Below are 17,553 nucleotides of genomic sequence, written 5' to 3'. Positions count from 1 at the left end.
ACTGTTGAGGGGCTGCCTCTTATCCAACCTCCCCTCTCTGTCCTTTGAACGTGTTTGTGGCTTTTCAGTTGACCTGTCCTAGAGTGTTAATGGATAGGTTAGTGTGGAATGTAGCACCCATCAAGTGGTTGCTGTGTGACAGAGCAGAGAGGAGAGACTGTGGGATCTGAGAATCCTTGTTCTGTCTCTATCAATCATTTAATCATTGCACCTGGAATTGAGAGCTCTGGTGTTCTATCTGCACAATGAAGGCACAAAATGCTGGGCTGAGGAAGTGTCTCCCTGTGGACAGTCTGAATTGCACAATGGAGGTACTTTTCTCTTAGGGGCCTTGTCAGGAGCATCTTACCATGTCACTAGAAACACTTTTGTAAGTGATATCAGTTCCCAGACTATGATGAGAATTGCTGCCAAGTTCATCTGAATTTTAATGTATTTATTTTAAAGAGTCAGAATGTGTGTGTGAACCTGAGGATACTCTACGACCTCACGATGGATCTCTGTTCCAAGTTGAAGGCAAGGCATTTTTATACTGTAATTTCCGGCTATAAAAGCCTATATTTTCATTTTTACCCATACTCACACTCACACTTAGTGTTTTGAATATGAAGTGAGATGTTTTCCTAAAGCCAAATTAATCTGTGCCTCACTCAGAAAAGGAAAGACTAAAAAGATAATGCCTGCAGTTTTGAAATGTGTTCTGTATATTGAAAATAATTGTTGCAAAGCCTCACAATTAACTAGTGTTTCTGATACCAAGGGTTTGCTTTGGTTAGCAACCAAATGACCCAACTTATTTCAGTTAGATTTTTAATGGGAAGCTGCAGCCAATGGAAGAACAACTGAGAAGAACTGAAGGAAAAGAGACTATGTCCTGAGGCAAAGGGAAGGAGACTTGTTTGAATGTTGATGCGTCTTTTAATAAAAACCCCGGGGCCAGATATTGGGGTGAAAGCTGAAAGGTCAGAGAAGCAGAGCAAGCCACAGCCATCACCTCTTACCTCACCAGCTCCTCAGCATGAAAAAGTCTCAGCCGATAGGCCTCTAGCCTAATGAGCTTCCTCAGCCGAAAAGGCTTCAGCTGAAAAAGCCTCTAGCTGAAAGGGATGCTTCTGCTGAAAAGCCTGTAGTTCCTGTCTCCTCACACCTTGTATACCTTTCTCCACCCAGCCATCACTTCCTGGGATTAAAGGTGTGTGTGCTTCCCAGTACTGGGATTAAAGGTGTGTGTCACCACTGCCTGGCTCTGTTTTCTCTCCCAGACTGAATCAATCTCATATAGTCCAGGGTGGCTTTAAACTCAGAGATCCAGACAGATCTCTGCCTCCCGAGTGCTAGGATTAAAGGTGTGTGCCACCACTGCCTGGCCTCTATATTTAATCTGGTGGCTTGTTCTGTTCTCTGATCTTCAGGTAAATTTAATTAGGGTACATAATATATCACCACAGAGACTGGAAAGATAAGATGCTTCCAAGGACAGGCTATAGCTGGAGACTTTTCCATTCCTGGGCTCTAATGCAAGCTGCTTCTCTCTTCTCCTGCCCTGGGACATATACCCAAACAGGAAAACTGTCTGAAGGTTGAGGAGGAGCTCAGGTGATGTGTCCTAGACAGGATCAGTCTACCTTAGGGTGCAGGAACAGACAGAGAAATTGAGGAAAACTAGAAAGTGAGGCCCAGCACTCTTAGATAACAGCAGAAAAGAATGAATATAAGAAAAACTCCAATAAGCGTCATGGAAAATCACATGTGATGGACATGGCCTGTATCCCAGCACTTAGGAAGTGGAGGCAGTTAGAAGTTCAAGGGCAGCCTTATCTACATAGAGAGTTTAAGTCCAGACTGGACTACCTGACACCCTGTGTATAAATAGGGGTCTATAAATAAATAAATAACATTGAAAGTGATATGAATAAAAGAGGAAGGATTTCATGCTCTTAAAACAGGTGGCCTAATATAAAGATTCCAACACTCCTGCCTAGTCTGTAGAGCCAATCCAAGATTGATGAAGAATAGGTAAAATGATTGGAGTTCAGTGAACCATTCTGTAGTTAAAATGGAAGAGTAAAATCATGCAAATACTCCTCCTCAAAGTAAGAAAGCAAAGATCTTGTGAAATTTCAGAATATCTCTACCAGATATTCAGATAGTAGTAAAATATTCTCTGTAAAAGAAATAAGAATTTTATTAAAAAGAATGAAGAGGCTGGAGAGGTGGCTTGGCAGTTAAGAGCACTTGCTGCTCTTTCAGAGGGCTCGGGTTCAATTCCCAGCACCCACACGGTGGCTCACAACTGTCTGTAACTCCAATTCTATGGAATCCAACATTCTTACACAGACCTACTTGCAGGCAAAACACCAATGCACATAAAATAAAAATAAATAAAATTTAAAAAAGTATGAAGCTAGTAGGAGGAACCACTTCAGACAGGGGCCACTTTAATCCTTACACAACAAAGTCAAGTAGCTTTTCAACAAAATGCAGATAATAATTCAAAGCCATATTGATATTATTTCTTTCATGAAACAGGATTATGGCTTATGGCAACTATTTTGTACTTTGGAACTTCCTTTGATACCAATTTTGGCAGGTGAGTTACCATAAAAACAAAGTATAGTTAACTTTCTAGAGAATCTTTACATTGTTTAGGAATGAATCTTCTCTAATCTATGATAGAGTGGGTACTGTGTTTCATCCAAAGAGGTTGCTATCACATGATTTTCTCTTCTGCAACAAGAGGATATGGGCTACATCACCTCCTGGTATAGAAGGACTTGAAGGCCTGGCATCTAGCCATGGAAACCCTCTCCTTTTCTGTCTAGCCAGAAGGAGGTCTCATTGACATTTACCCACCTGTGTTATCTCAACTTCAGGCTAATCCTCCAGTTCTCTGCTCCAGCTCTTCTCTCCTAGCACTTGAGACCCTCCCTTTAAGCACTCTCCAGGGATTTTGCCCATTTTTGCCTCTGACTAGGTCCTGCTTCAGGGCCAGGAATGACTCTCCACTCATAGTATGCAAAGGGCCAGGCTGGACCCAGTGCAATCCCACATCCTTCCCACCTCTGGACTAAACCCAGGACCTGGCTTGTCCTGGGCAAGTGCTCTGTCACTAGACTGTATTCCCCAGCAGGCCAGTTCTTTCATTGCTTCTGTTTCCTAACAAAACAGAGATTGACTTACAATGGGGCCTGAGTAAATGAACATTGCTATCATTAGGTCATTAGTGAGTGGTGCTCCTCAGTCTACTGAAAAGGATTGATTAATGCAATGAAAATATGATCTGCTTTTGATTTTGACTCACAGTGATGGAAAACCATAAGATTCCGGTTGACAAAGAAGAAATGGAAAGGACTTCGGCACTCCTTGGGGTAAGCTATTATTTCAGAATCTGTAATTGTTATTGCTCTCCTTAGATTCTGATTTTCTTCCCTTCCCTATTGGCCCTAGAGTATTGTTAATACTGTTCATCCTTCTCCTGGACTCCTTGAGGGGAAGACCATGTGTTGAAGGGTTTGCAGCCCATTGACATCTATTACACTGTAGTAGTTTGAATAAGAATAACCCCAATAGGCTTACATATTTGAAGTTTAGTTACCAGGAAATGGCACTATTGGAAAAGATTAGAAGGATTAGGAAGTGTGGCCTTGTTAGAGGAAGTGTGTCACTAGGGGTTGGCTTTGAAGTTTCAAAAGCCCATGCCAAGCCCAGTGTCTCTCTTGGCCTATGGATCAGGATGTAGAACTCTCAGCTACTTCTCCAGCACCATGTCTGCCTGTGTGCCACCATGCTCCTCACCATGATAATAATGGTCTAACCTCTGAAACTGTAAGCAAGCCCCCAATTAAATGCTTTCTTATATAAGATTTGCTGGAGAAATGGCTCAGAGGTTAAGAGCACTGACTGCTCTTCCAGAGGTCCTGAGTTCAATCCCCAGCAACCACGTGGTGTCTTACAACCACCCATAATGGATCTGGTGCCCTCTGCTGGCCTGCAAGGACATATGCAGGCAGAATACTATATACATAATAAATAAATAAATATTAAAAAAAAAAGATTTGCCTTGCTCATGGTGTCTCTTCACAGCAATATAACAGTGACTAAGACAGAAGTTAGTGCCAGGGACTTGAGTATTGTGTGACAGGCTGACCATGCTGTTTGTTTGGAGGAATATGGAAGACTTTGGACTAGAAAAGTGGTTGAACATTTGAAGTAGGGTTTACTGGGCCCTTCTAGTAGGAGCATAGGATATAGTAGTGGTGAGAGCGATGCAAATTTTAACAGCTGAGCTCCAGGTTTTAGAGGGGAAGAATATTAGCAAGTAGCCTAGAAATCATTCTTGTGATATTTTGGTAAAGAATGTGGCTGCTTTTTGCTCTTGCCCTAAAAATCTGTCTGAGGCTAAATTGAAGTGTTTTGGATTATTGGCATTGGCAGAAAAGAATTCAAGACAATCTAGTATTGACACTGTATCATGTGGTTATTAGTAATCCTTTTTTTTTTTTTTTTTTTTTGGTTTTTCGGGACAGGGTTTCTCTGTATAAAAGTCCTGGCTATCCTGGAACTTACTTTGTAGAGTAAGCTGGCCTTGAACTCACAGAGATCTGCCTACCCCTGCCTCCCAAGTGCTGGGATTAAAGGCATGTGCCACCAAGGAGTTAAAAAAGCTTAAGAAAAGCCTGATGCTAAATGAAATAAGGGAATGGTGACCTCAGGGCAAGACCCTATACAGCTAAACTTCCAACTTATAAACAGGAATTAAAGAAAAGCTTAAGCTGTAAAGGAAACCATCAACATCAGAAAGCTGATGCAAATGTAAATGAGCAAGGGGGCAAAGTTCCAGCCCCAGCAAGCAGCAGAACTTGGCAACTTTAGAAACAGCCATGTGTTTCTGGCTTTACAATCAAGGATACAAGAAGGGGTTGTAGAATCTCCATCCATAGCTAAGGAGAGCCATTGAGGCCAGACATGTTTCAGGGAGTGTGCCTTCATATAGGCCATTACTTGAAGCTGTGAAGATGAAGCCTGGATTGTGTTAGAGACCACAAGATGTTGGAGATGCCAGAGTCATGGGATACCAGCCAAAGTGAGTTACAGAGTGAGTGTGGAACCAGCCCAAGAGAGAGAAGTATGTTGTAGTCAACAAAGCTAAAAGGAGTTGTAGATCTGAAGAGCACTTTGATGTCAGACATGAAGATGCAGAATTTGGAGTTTGTCCTGCTGGTTTTCAGTCTTGCTCTAGTCCAGTATTTCCTCACTATGCTCCTTTTCCTCCCTCTTGGAATGCTAATGTATATTTTGTGCCATTGTATATTGGTGGTGAAAGGGAAAAATCAGTAGCCATCTTGAGAGACGCTTCCCCCTCCTCTCCTCCAAAGGTATTTGCTGACCAGCAGTTTTAGAAGTAACCACAAGTTGAACTTACAAGGCTGGGACAATAAATCTGTGTATCCTGGACTTGGCAAAACAAGATATGGAGAGTAATGGGCTCTGCTGACCAGAAATTGAACTTATAAGAGAGTAGGACTGGAACAATAAATTTGAATGTATATATCCTGGGTTCAACAAAAGTAGGACATAGGGAGTAAAAAAAAATGTCTCTATAGATACCCTGAATCCTGTTAGCCATCAGTAACCTCATGCTTATAGTTCAGCCAGTAACTTCAAAGAACTACCTCACCCCCAGCCCCCTTGTCCAATCCCAAGCTGCATGTAAACCTTTCCTATATAAACCCCTTCTAATGAGTGCTCGGGGCGTTCTCCTCCACCCACTGTGTCGGATGCTGGACAAGGACCAAGCCTGCTTGTTTTGTTATTAAAAACCTCTGTGTGCTTGCATCGGATATTGGCTCTGTGGCGGTCTTGCTTGGGGGTCTTGCAACCTGGGCACAACAGTAGTATGTGATCTGCTTTTTTATTTTGATTTTACAGGAGGTTACAGTTAAGAAATTTCCATGAGCCAGGAGGTGGTGGTGCATGCCTTTAATCCCAGAACTCAGGAGGCAGAGCCAGGCGGATCTCTGTGAGTTTGAGGCCAGCCTGGTCTACAGAGCAAAATCCAGGACACGTTCCAAAGCTACACAGAGAAACCCTGTCTCGAAAAACCAAAAAAAAAAAAAAAAAAAAAAAAGGGAAAAAAAAAGAAATTTCCATGTGTCTTAGAGACTTTGAATTTTGGACTTTTAAACAGTGTTGAGATATGATAGACTATGGGGACTTTTGAGGTTGGACTGAATGCATTTTTGCATTATGATATGGCTATAAGCCTATGGGAGCCATGGAGGGGAATGTAGTGGTTTGAATAAAAGTCCTCCCAATAGGGGCATATGTTTAAATGCTTAGTCACAGGGAGTAGAACTATTTTAAAGGATTTGAAGGATTAGAAGTTATGGCCTTGTTGGAGGAAGTGTGTCACTGGAGGTGGGCTTTGAGATTTCAGAAGCCCAGGCCAAGCCCAGTGTCTCATGGCTTGGCCTGTGGTTCAAGAGTAGAACTCCTAACCAAGTGATGATGGCACAGCCTTTAGTCCCAGCACTTAGGAGGCAGAGAGGCAGGCAAATCTCTGAGTTCCAGGCCAGCCTGATCTACAGAGTGAATTCAGGACAGCCAGGGCTACACAAGAAAACCTGTAAAACAAAACAAAACAAACAAACAAAAAAAAGGCCACATTGAATGCTTTCTTTTGTAAGAGATGCCTTGGCCATGCTCTTCACAGCAACAGAACAGTGACTAAGACATGCACTCATGTAGGGGGGACAAGCATTGCACCTACTGTGTGTGTGTGTGTGTGTGTGTGTGTGTGTGTGTGTGTGTGTGTGTGTGTATTGGGGATAGTCTTCAGTGGGCCATTGTTGTGGGATATTTTGATTGCACTATGACACTCCAAACTGTCAATAAAGTTTACCTTGAATCAGGGAATGGAGCCAGCGACTAGCTGACCGGAATTAGCCATAGAGAAGCCAGCAATTTGGATAGAGAAGACACACAGGAAGGAAAGGGTAGGGACTAGAGTTTGAGCTTCCCTTTTGGTTCTGGGATGAGGAAAGAGACATGTCTCTTGCAATGTCTCTGGCCAAAAAGGATGGTCAACTGATTGTTTCTCAGCTTCTCTGATCTAGCAGGTTTTCAGCCCCACATCTGACTTCCAAGTCTTTGTTAGTAAATAGAATGATAGAGACTTAATTTAAACCTTCATAAACCAAGCTGTGGGACCGGAAGCCCTGCAAGGCTGTGGCCTGAGTGACCTGCAGGGCACTGACTGTGGGGCCATGAGACTGCAGATGATTATTAAAATATCAGTAGATTCAGGTGCAGCCTCTAAGCTAACAGAAAAACTACATTTGGCACTCCAGCATGTGGCACGACCACACAGATGGAGAAGTCATGCCAGCCAGCACCACCACAGTCACTGCCTGAGCCTCTCCAAGAGTTACTCACAGGACTCCAGAAAGTAGGTTTGTGCTTGGAAATCACAGGAGGGGCTCGAGCCCTCTGCTTATGGTGCTGTTGCTGAGGACAAACTGAGAAGTCAGCAGGCTTGGTAAGACACTTGGGAAGTCCTTGAGGAGAGAGTTAAATAACATTTAAAAAAATCTTTCCCGCCGGGTGGTGGTGGCGCACGCCTTTAATCCCAGCACTCGGGAGGCAGAGGCAGGCGGATCTCTGTGAGTTCGAGGCCAGCCTGGGCTACCAAGTGAGTTCCAGGAAAGGCACAAAGCTACACAGAAAAACCCTGTCTTGAAAAAACCAAAAAAAAAAAAAAAAACTTTCCCATTTTAAGACTTGGGAATATCACAATGCAGGGAGTTAGGACTGTATAGTGCTACTATGGATGACTTGCATATGGAAAAAATAAATGAGGGGATAAACCACTTAGCTAGGATTGACATAATGCCAATTGTAATTACTATCAGTTTGGTAATTCATATTTTATCCTTAAAAAAGCGGTTTAATAACTGTGCCAAAGATGAAAATTTGACTGATTAAAATATAAGCCTTAGAAAGCCTTATATTAAAATACAAGCCTTATAAGCCTTACTATTGATAAGATACAAGCCTTAGAAAAACTTAGTGTTGATAAGGTACGAGCCTTAGAAATACTACCAATGAAAATAAGAAAAATACTTAGACACAGAGGAATTTAGAGCAGAACCTACTGCACTGTTGCATTATGAAACTGAAGAGGAGCGGCCCAAGGTTATTAGAAAACCAACCTTGGGCTGGAGAGATGGCTCAGAGGTTAAGAGTACTACCTGCTCTTCCAGAGGTCCTGAGTTCAATTCCCAGCAACCACATGGTGGCTCACAACCATCTGTAATGAGATCTGGTGCCCTCCTCTGGCCTGCAGGGAGAAGTGCAGACAGAACACTGTATACACAATAAACAAATAAAAATTTTAAAAAAGTGAAAAAGAAAGAAAAACAACCTTAATTTATCCATTTACCATATAAGAATGACCGCCAGATGATAGGTACCCCCAAGGCTATGCAGAAGTTAACTGAGATCCTGTTGAAATGTTAGATTTGAAGAGGTTTAAGGAAGCAGTCATTTCATATGGTATGCATTCACCCTTTGTGAAGCAGATGTTAAATTTATGGGCAATTCAGAACAGAATTATTCCATTAAACTGGAAAGATTTAGCTACAGCAATATTGGAATCTGGTCCTCAATTACAATGGAAAACATGGTGGAGAGAGGGAGCTAGGATTATAGAACAACAAAATAGGGCTAGAAGTATTGAAATTTCCCAAGACCAGCTTCTCAAATGTATCAGTATGCTGATTTGCAAAGACAGTTTACATTTGATGATCACACTTTGGCTCCATGACATATAGCTGCTTTGGATGCTTGTGACAGGGTTAAAGAATCAGGAAAGAGGACTGAGTCATTTACTAAAATTATATGAGGCCCAAAAGAAGTCTTCATTGATTTTTTTTTTTTTACAAAGATTGACTTCAGCTGTAAATAGAATGATATCAGATCCAGAAGTTAGACAAATATTAATTGAATCTTTGGCTTTTAAAAATGCTAATTCTCAATGCAAAAGTGTTATTATACCCTTAAAGGGAAGATCAGCACCCATAGATGAATGAACCCAAAATACAGCTGATATTGGATCTCACACTTATGATGACACTTGGATAGGAAAAGTGATTTCTAAAAATTTCAAGAAAAATCAAAATGTCAAATGATATAATTGTGGTAAACAACGTCATTTGAAAAGGTATTTGTAACACGAATGTTAAATGATCTTTTCATAAAAAACCCAGAGCCTGATATTGGGGTAAATGCTGAAAGATCAGAGAGACAGAGGTACAAGTCACAACCACCTGTTACCTCTAGGATTCCTCAGCCTGAAAAAGCTTTAGTTCCTGTCTCCTCATGTTTTATATACCTTTCTCCACCCAGCCATATTACTTCCTTCATAGTGCTGGCATTAAAGGCATGTGATTCCCAAGTGCTGGGATTAAAAGCATGTAACACACAAGTAAGGTGTGTGCCACCACTGCCTGGCTCTGTTTCTCTCTTAGACTGAATCAATCTCATGTAGTCCAGGGTGGCTTTGAACTCACAGAGATCCAGATGGATCTCTGCCTCCTGAGTGCTAGGATTAAAGGTGTATGCCACCACTGCCTGGCATCTATGTTTAATCTGGTGGCTTGTTCTGTTCTCTGATCTTCAGGCAAATTTTATTAGTGTACACAATATGTCACCATAGGTATTGTAGGTAAGGTGTTCCTAGAAACAATGTTTTTTCTAGAGATAATCCAAACAGAAGGCACCAGACTTCTGGAGTATGCAGAAGGTATGGCAAAGGCCAGCATTGGACTAATGAATGCAGATCAACAAGGGACAGGCAAGGTAACCCTTTGCCATCGGTTTTGAGGGGCCTCCCACAGGCTCCAATATCAAATTTGGTTCAATCATTCCCTGTCAGTATCAGAGAAACTCATTCCCAGAGCAATTAAAAAACTGATTACCTGTTGTTAAAAACCACACTGCTTTGATGTAAACAAAGACAGAACAGCTTCAATAGATATAACAAAAAGTTCAGGAGAGACCAGGAGACAAGTATTTTGGCAAATGGTCATTGACCAAAGCTAATATATACAAATAAATGGCATTGAAATTGAGGGTTTGGTAGACACAAGTGCAGAATTAACAATAATTTCACCAAAATCTTGGCATCCAGATTGGCCTCTTCAGGAAGTAATTGTTCTCCTAGGGATTGGAACTTTATCTCAGATAAAATGAAGTGCAAGATGGGTCAAATGTATAGGGCCAGAAGGACAGATAGGAAAATTGAAACCATAGGTGGCTAACATAGCAATGAATTTATGGAGATGTGATTTGTTGCAGCAATGGAAACCACATTAAAATTTCTCCAATCTCTGAAATAAACCATAAAATAAAGAATGCGTCTGAAAGAAATGTTAAAAGATATTATCAAGAACAGTCACAGACTGTTTCAGTTGTACATAAACAAAACACAACAGCTGTTGGTCTTTCAAAGATACCAACAGCCCTACCTTTAAAATGGTTAACTGACAAACCTGTGTGGGTGGAACAATGGCCTTTGACATCAGAAAAATTACAGACACTAGAATGGCTAGTTCAGGAGCAGCTAAATGTTCAGCATATTTAAGAATCCACCAGTCCTTAGAATTCTCCTATATTTGTCATTAAAAAGAAATCTGGAAAACGGAAAATGTTAACAGATTTAAGAGCCATAAATAAGGTGATTCAGCCAATGGGCTCTTTAAAGCCTGAAATTCCCTTGCCTTCTTTATTACCCAAGAAATGGTCTATTATAGTAATTGATTTAAAAGACTACTTTTTTACAAGAACAGGATAGAGAAAAATTTGCCTTCACAGTGTCTACTTAAACTCATTCCCAGCCTGTTAAAAGGTACCATTGGAAAATTCTTCCAAAAGGAATGTCAAATAGCCGCCACCTTATGTCAATATTTTGTACAACAGCCATTAGAACTAATTTGTAAACAGTTTCCTCAATCTGTAATTTACCATTATATGGATGATATTGTACTGGCTGATTCAGATGCAGATACTTTAGAAAAAATGTTTAATGGGGTAAAGAGAAAATTTCCTTGTTGGGGATTACAAATTGCTCCTGAAAAAAATACAAAGAGGAGATTCTATTAATTATTTAGGATATAAGATAGGTTTACAGAAAATTCTGTCACAAAAAAGTACAAATCAAGAGAGATCATTTATGGACTCTAAATGATTTTCAAAAATTGCTGGTTTCTCTATGGCTAATTCTGGCCAGCTAGTCACTGGCTCTGCCCCCTCATTCAAAGTAAACTTTATTGATGGTCTGGAGTGTCACAGAGTGATCAAAATATCCCACAACAGGCCCTCAAGGGCTAGACTAAGTTAGACTATTTTTCTTGTGTGGACATTTGCTCCCTACAGTTCATTCAAGGAATTGGTAAATTTCCTAAAGAATGAAAAATATGGAAAGATGCATAAAGATGAATGAAAAATATTTTTAATTCCATCTAAATTATATAAATGATAACTCTGGTATCCATCACTCAGGTCAAAGCATGGGATAATCCACAGCTTTATGTGCTTTTCCTGACAGAAACTGTGTTCTGCTTCTAAAAGTAACCACTACCCTGCCTTGGAAGACAATTCATTCTTGTTATCATTTATTTGTTCTCTATTTCAGTGTCTAAACAGTATAGTTTAGCTTATTATTGAACTGTGAGTAAATCAATAGTTTGTATACAACCTCTCAGTCTTCTGTATCTTAGCATTGATGCTATCACACAGTCTGTATGCTCTGCCATGGATGACATCTGTCCCAGTCAAGAAGCATCTGGCTGTTTGAAGGTTGCAACTATCATAAACCATGCACGAATTTGGTTTGTTTTTCTGATTACTGATGAAGTGAATTGCTCTTCTATCATTATTGGCTATTAGTTTCTCTTTGAAAACAATCTGCCCAAGTCTCTAAAGTGTTTTTAGTGTGTGTGTGTGTGTGTGTGTGTGTGTGTGTGTGTGTGTGTGTGTGTGTAGGTCAGAGGACAATTTTGGGGAGTCAGTTCTCCTTCCACCATGTGAGTTCCAAGGGTGTAGCTCAGGTTACCAAGCTTGTGCTTTTACCTATTGCCAGCCCTTCATCTAAATTTTTACTCATGTTTATATTTCTTCTTATTTGACTTAAAGAATATCTTGATCTATTTCTGTCTTCTGTCTTCTAGAGCTGGATCCCTTTCCTGGTTCTAATATTGCTGAAAAACATATTCTTTCCCTCCCTCATTTTGGTGTACTTTTATTTTTGCTTCTTTAAGTTTTCGCTATATTTAGGAAAAGGTGATTTATGAGCCTGAAAATTCCACCACAAGTCAATATGTATGCTTTTAAATGTTCATTTTGGTAAGTTATAGATGACTTTTTATTCCATTAAGGGCTTTTGTTGAGAGTTACTTGATGAGCAGATTGAATTATTTTAAATCATAAAATCTGTAAATGATAATGTCAATTTTTCAGGCTCGCCTCAAGGAACTAGAGCAAGAAGCCCATTTTATTGCAGGAGAACAGTTTCTCATAATGAGTAATAATCAGCTTCGTGAGGTGAGGCTCAATTTCACTTGTTTGTTTTGAGACAGGGTCTCATTCAGTAGCCCAGACTTGCCTAGAACTCACTCAGCAACCCAGGCTGTATGCTTACTCGAACCCATGACAGTCCTTCTGCCTCATCTTCCAAAGTACTGAGATTACAGCCGAGGGCCACCATACCTGGCTGGTAATGTTAAGTTTTGTCCTTTCAAAAAATTGTCTTATTCATGAATTTAAAAGATGCTTTATTCTGAATTTATAATGTTGTCTGAAAGTGATATGTTATTCATGTTCTCACAAGTAATGAACATTTTGAGATACACTAAGTCAAAGTCCTTATAAATGAGGAGCTAAGCCTCTTTTACTCTTTTCAGTGTATGCCTTCAGGCCAGCGGCTATAACTGTGATGGTTATGTTCTTTTTCTCAAATTTGCATCTTTTTTCACACATGTGCACTGCTTTTGTTGAAGATCCTCTTTGGCAAGTTGAAGCTGCACCTATTGAGTCAGAGGAAGCATCTTCCCAGAACTGGGCTGCAGAACCAGCTGTCCACATCAGAGGCCATGGTAAGAGTCTAGCTTCCTTATCTTTCTTACATGCTGATGTATCTTCACCAGGTACAGGCTTCCTTCTATGCTGACAGGAGACCCTGTAGACAAGGTGCTTCCACCCAAGGTTATGCTCCTGGCTGTGCACCAAGAGATGGGCAGGTGGCAGGTAGCTGCTCTCCAGGAACATCTGGCTGGCCTGGCAAAGGACAATTTGGTGCAATTTTGCTCTTTTTAAGTGTGTGTGTGTGTGTGTGTGTGTGTGTGTGTGTGAGAGAGAGAGAGAGAGAGAGAGAGAGAGAGAGAGAGAGAGAGAGAGAGAGAGAGAATGTGTATTTGTGTATGTACAAATTTGTGTGTCTCGTGTAGAGCTGAAGTTTCAGGCAATTATGAGCCACTCAAGTGCATGCTAGGAACTGAACTTGAGTCCCTTGTAAGAGCAGCAGTCACTCTTAGCCACTGAGGCATTACTCTAATTTCTGAATCTGACTTTTATGTAGCTTCTGGGGGCTCTACCTCAGGCTGTCAGGCTTGTGTAACAAGTGCTTTCATCCGTTGAGGTATCTCCTTGGCCCAGTTTTGCTTTTTGTTTGTTGTTGTTGCTGTTGTTTTTAGTTCAAGGACAATTTTGTTAGTGTTTAGAAGAAAACAGAGCAGATAAGCTGGAAATCTCAAAAGCTGTCAGAAGAAGGGAGAGAAGAGGAAGAGAGAAAGCCATGCCTTTTGAGTTAGGCATGGAGGTCAGCAAGCAGCCAAATGGCAGACAAGTAGTCACATGGCAAAGGGATAATTTGACTTTTTGTGTTTCTATTTGTCTCCTTTTTCTTTTTCTTTCTTTCTTTTTTCTTTTTGTCTTAATAATCCAAGTAAGACTGTAGGCAATATACTGATGAAGAGTTGTGGTTATAGGCACCCTTGTCTTGTTCTGATTTTAGTGTAATATTAGCTATAGGTTTTCATATATGGCCTTTATTATACTGAGATACGCTTTTTCTGTTTCTAGTTTCTTGAGAGCTTTTATCATAAAGAGATCTTGAGCCTTGTCAAAGACCCTTTCTGTATCTATTGGCATAACCATGTGTTTTTATTTGTTATGTGTACAATCTTTGTATCCCTAAAATGAAGCCAACTTGGTCATGGAGCATGATATTTCACTGTGTTGTTCAACTTGGTTTGCAAATATTTTATGAAATTTTTGTGCCTGTGTTCATCAGAGAACCTGTAGTTGGTTGTTGTTTATGCTAGGCTCTTAATCTGGCTTCAGTATCAAAGTAATACTAGCTTCACAAAATGAATTTTGTAGTACTAGTTCCCTTTCTAATTTCTAGAATAGATTGAGAAGCATTGGTTAACTCTTTTTTAAAGGTTTGGCAAAATTCTACAGTGAATTCAACCTATCCTGGGCTTTTCTTTTTTTTCTTTGTGTATTCGGGAAGTATTACATGGTCTATACATGCCAATGTGCAAGTGTGTGTGCCATGTGTGCACATACATGGGCCGGAAGAAGACACCAAGTGTTTTCTTCTATAATTCTTGAACTTAGTGCCTTGAGACAGCGTTTCTCACTGAACCAGGAAGCTCAGCACTTCTGCTAGGTTGGCTGACCAGAGAGCTCCTAGGATCCACCTGTCTGCACACCCAGCTTTTATGTGGATGCTGGGAATTGGATTCAGTTCCTCATGCTTGTACATGAAGCACTCTTACCCATTAAGCCATCTCTCCAGCCACCCTCCTCCTTGAGTTTTTCTTAGGTGGGAGAGTCTATATTACTGTCTCAATCTTATTGCTTCTTATGGATTTGTTTGTTTATATCCCTTTAGGTTTCTTTGGGTGGGTTGTATGTATTTAGGAATTTATCCACTACTTCTAAAGTTTCCAGTGTCTGGGGGTATAAGTTTTCAAATTATTCCCTAATGATCCTCTGGAACTTATAGAAATCTCCCCTTTTCATCTTTAATTTTATTAATTTGAGTCTTCTTTTCATTTCTTTTGATTAGTTTGGCTAAGGATTTGTCAATCTTGTTTATTTTTTTAAATCAACTATTTTGATGATATTTCATATTGTTCTTTTAGTTCCCACTTCATTTTATTATTTCTTTTCATCTATTGCTTTTGGACTTGACTTGTCCTTATTTAATGTACCTTGAGGTACATTATTAAATAGTTTATTTGAGATTTCTCTGATATTTTAATATGAGCACTAAGATTCTAATAAGATGTGATTTAATTTTCATTTGATTCTAGGAACTCTTTAGTCTTCTTGAGTTCTCCAGTTACCTACTATCTATTCAAGAGTATAATATATATTCTCTGCATATTTGTGTAGTTTCTCATGCTATCAGTTTCTTATTTTATTCTAACATGATGTGACATTATTCAAGAAATTATTTTGATTATTTAATATTTTAAGACTTGTTTGATAGCTTAAAATGTGACTTATTTTAGAGAAAGGTCCATGAGATGCTAAAAAGAATGAGTATTCTGTTGGATGGGATGTTCTATAGATATCTGTTATGTCCATTTGACCTATAATGCAAAACTAGACTCTGAAGTTTCTTTGTCGGTTTCTACTCAGAATGATTCCTCCTCTGCTTCTGGGAAAATGGGTAGATAGTTCCTTCTTTCCACTGCTTAGCCTTTCTTTTTCTCCAGACTTTCATTTGTGTGCTGGCTCATCTTATGTCAACTTGACACACAAACTAGAGTTATCTGAAAGGAGGGAACCTTAATTGAGGAATTGCTTTCATAAGATCCTACTGTAAGGCATTTTCTTAATTAGTGATTGATGGGGGAGGGCCCATTATGGGTGGAGCCATCCCTGGGCATCTCAGAGCATTAAAAAACCTCCAAATGATTTTAACCTAGACCTACAAGTCTAAGTAATTATAATCTTATTGACCTAAAACTTTTGATCAACAGACCAAGTTACTGTGGTCCTGTGTTCTATAAGAAAGTGGGCTGAGCAAGCCATGGGGAGCAAGCCAGTAAGCAGCACTCTCCATGGCCTCTGCATCAGTTCATGCTTCCAAGTCTCTGTCTTGTTTGAGTTCCTGTCCTGATTTCCTTCGATGATGAACAGCGATATAGACGTATAAGCCAAATAAACCCTTTCCTCCCCAACTTGATTTTTGCTCATGGTGTTTTCAACACAGCAATAGAAATCCTAACTAAGACATTTGTCCTGTGATCTCTTGTGCTTTTTTTTTTTAATCTCTTCAGTTTAGAATGTATCCTCATTTCCCTCACTTTTCTCAATATTGACATCACACAGCAGTTGTTTCCAGTTAACCATCTTGGCACACCTCCTCTGAGGCTTTGTTCTTAAAACAAACCCCTTTTTTGTTTGTTTGTTTGTTGTGCTGAGATTGTAGATATATGTCACCCTACCTGGTTTAAAGGTTTAAAGCAAATTCTTTTTTTTTTTTTTTTTTTTTTTTTTTTTGAGACAGGATTTCTCTGTGTAGCCCTGGCTGTCCATGGTGTTTTGCCATGGGTGTCAGGTGTTCCCTGGAACTGGAGTTACAGACAGTTGTGACCTGCCATGTGGGTGCTGGGAATTGAACTCAGGTCCTCTGGAAGAGCTGCCAGTGCTCTTAACTGCTGAGCCATCTCTCTATTCTTTTTGTTTTTCTTTTTGGTTTTTTGAGACAGAGTTTCTCTGTGTAGCTTTGGAGCCTGTTCTGGAACTCACTTTGTAGACCAGGCTGGACTTGAACTCACAGAGATCCGCCTGCCTTTGCTTCCTGGGTGCTGAGATTAAAGGCGTGCGCCACCACCTCCTGACCAGGAATACACTTTTAAAGAGTAATGAGACTGCAGTGTACCTAGTGGCAGAGTATAACTAGATGCTCAAAGCCGACAAGTAATTTCATTGAAGAGATATGGATTGGAGTAAATAAGTAGTTTCAAACTGTGGTAGGAAAGCAGTGACTGAAGTGCTGGTTTGGGTTTCCTGTGCCATCCCACTTTTGACTTTGTGACAGGGAAAGTTGTGTCCACTCATCTTAGCCTAGGCTGGCAGTTAGAACAAAGGACCCTAGGAGCCTATACTTACTGACTACTCCCATTTAGCTTGTGAGGCTCAGTGGAAGGTTGTAGAAAAATAGGGATCTCCTGTAAAGGATGTTCCTCTAGGATCTTGATCAAAAGAGGTCACAGGACAAGTGTCTTAGTTAGGGTTTCTATTGCTGTGTCAAAAACACCATGATAGCCGCCTTTCATATTTCATTCCAGTCCTGGATAGGCAGTGCAGAACTGAGGAGAGGATTCAGGTTAGTCTTCATACCTACCTTACCTAACTGTACTTTGATTTCCAGGTCTGTAAAGGAAATAATATATTGTATTTTCACTACTAGGGCCTTGTGAGATTTCAGTGAGGATATGTATGACTGTGCGTTCCTAATGTTACTAAAGATGGTCT

At 40.2% G+C, this 17,553-nt stretch overlaps 1 protein-coding gene across 4 annotated transcripts in view; it reads left to right on the top strand.

Annotated features, from left to right (window-relative positions):
- The window catches only part of Poln (DNA polymerase nu), a 148,946-nt gene that overhangs the window by 41,320 nt on the left and 90,073 nt on the right, over window positions 1–17,553 (top strand). For all 4 annotated transcript variants that reach the window (XM_059275704.1, XM_059275703.1, XM_059275705.1 and 1 more), the window contains 5 exons: window positions 448–516; window positions 2,530–2,590; window positions 3,304–3,368; window positions 12,517–12,600; window positions 13,056–13,151. In XM_059275704.1, coding sequence (XP_059131687.1) covers window positions 448–516; window positions 2,530–2,590; window positions 3,304–3,368; window positions 12,517–12,600; window positions 13,056–13,151 — 375 coding nt within the window. The remainder of the gene's footprint in view (window positions 1–447; window positions 517–2,529; window positions 2,591–3,303; window positions 3,369–12,516; window positions 12,601–13,055; window positions 13,152–17,553) is intronic.

Source organism: Peromyscus eremicus, chromosome 10, assembly GCF_949786415.1.
Source record: "Peromyscus eremicus chromosome 10, PerEre_H2_v1, whole genome shotgun sequence".
Taxonomy (NCBI): Eukaryota; Metazoa; Chordata; class Mammalia; order Rodentia; family Cricetidae; genus Peromyscus; species Peromyscus eremicus.
Note: the sequence above shows the minus strand (reverse complement) of the source record. Positions and strands in the feature narration are given on the sequence as shown.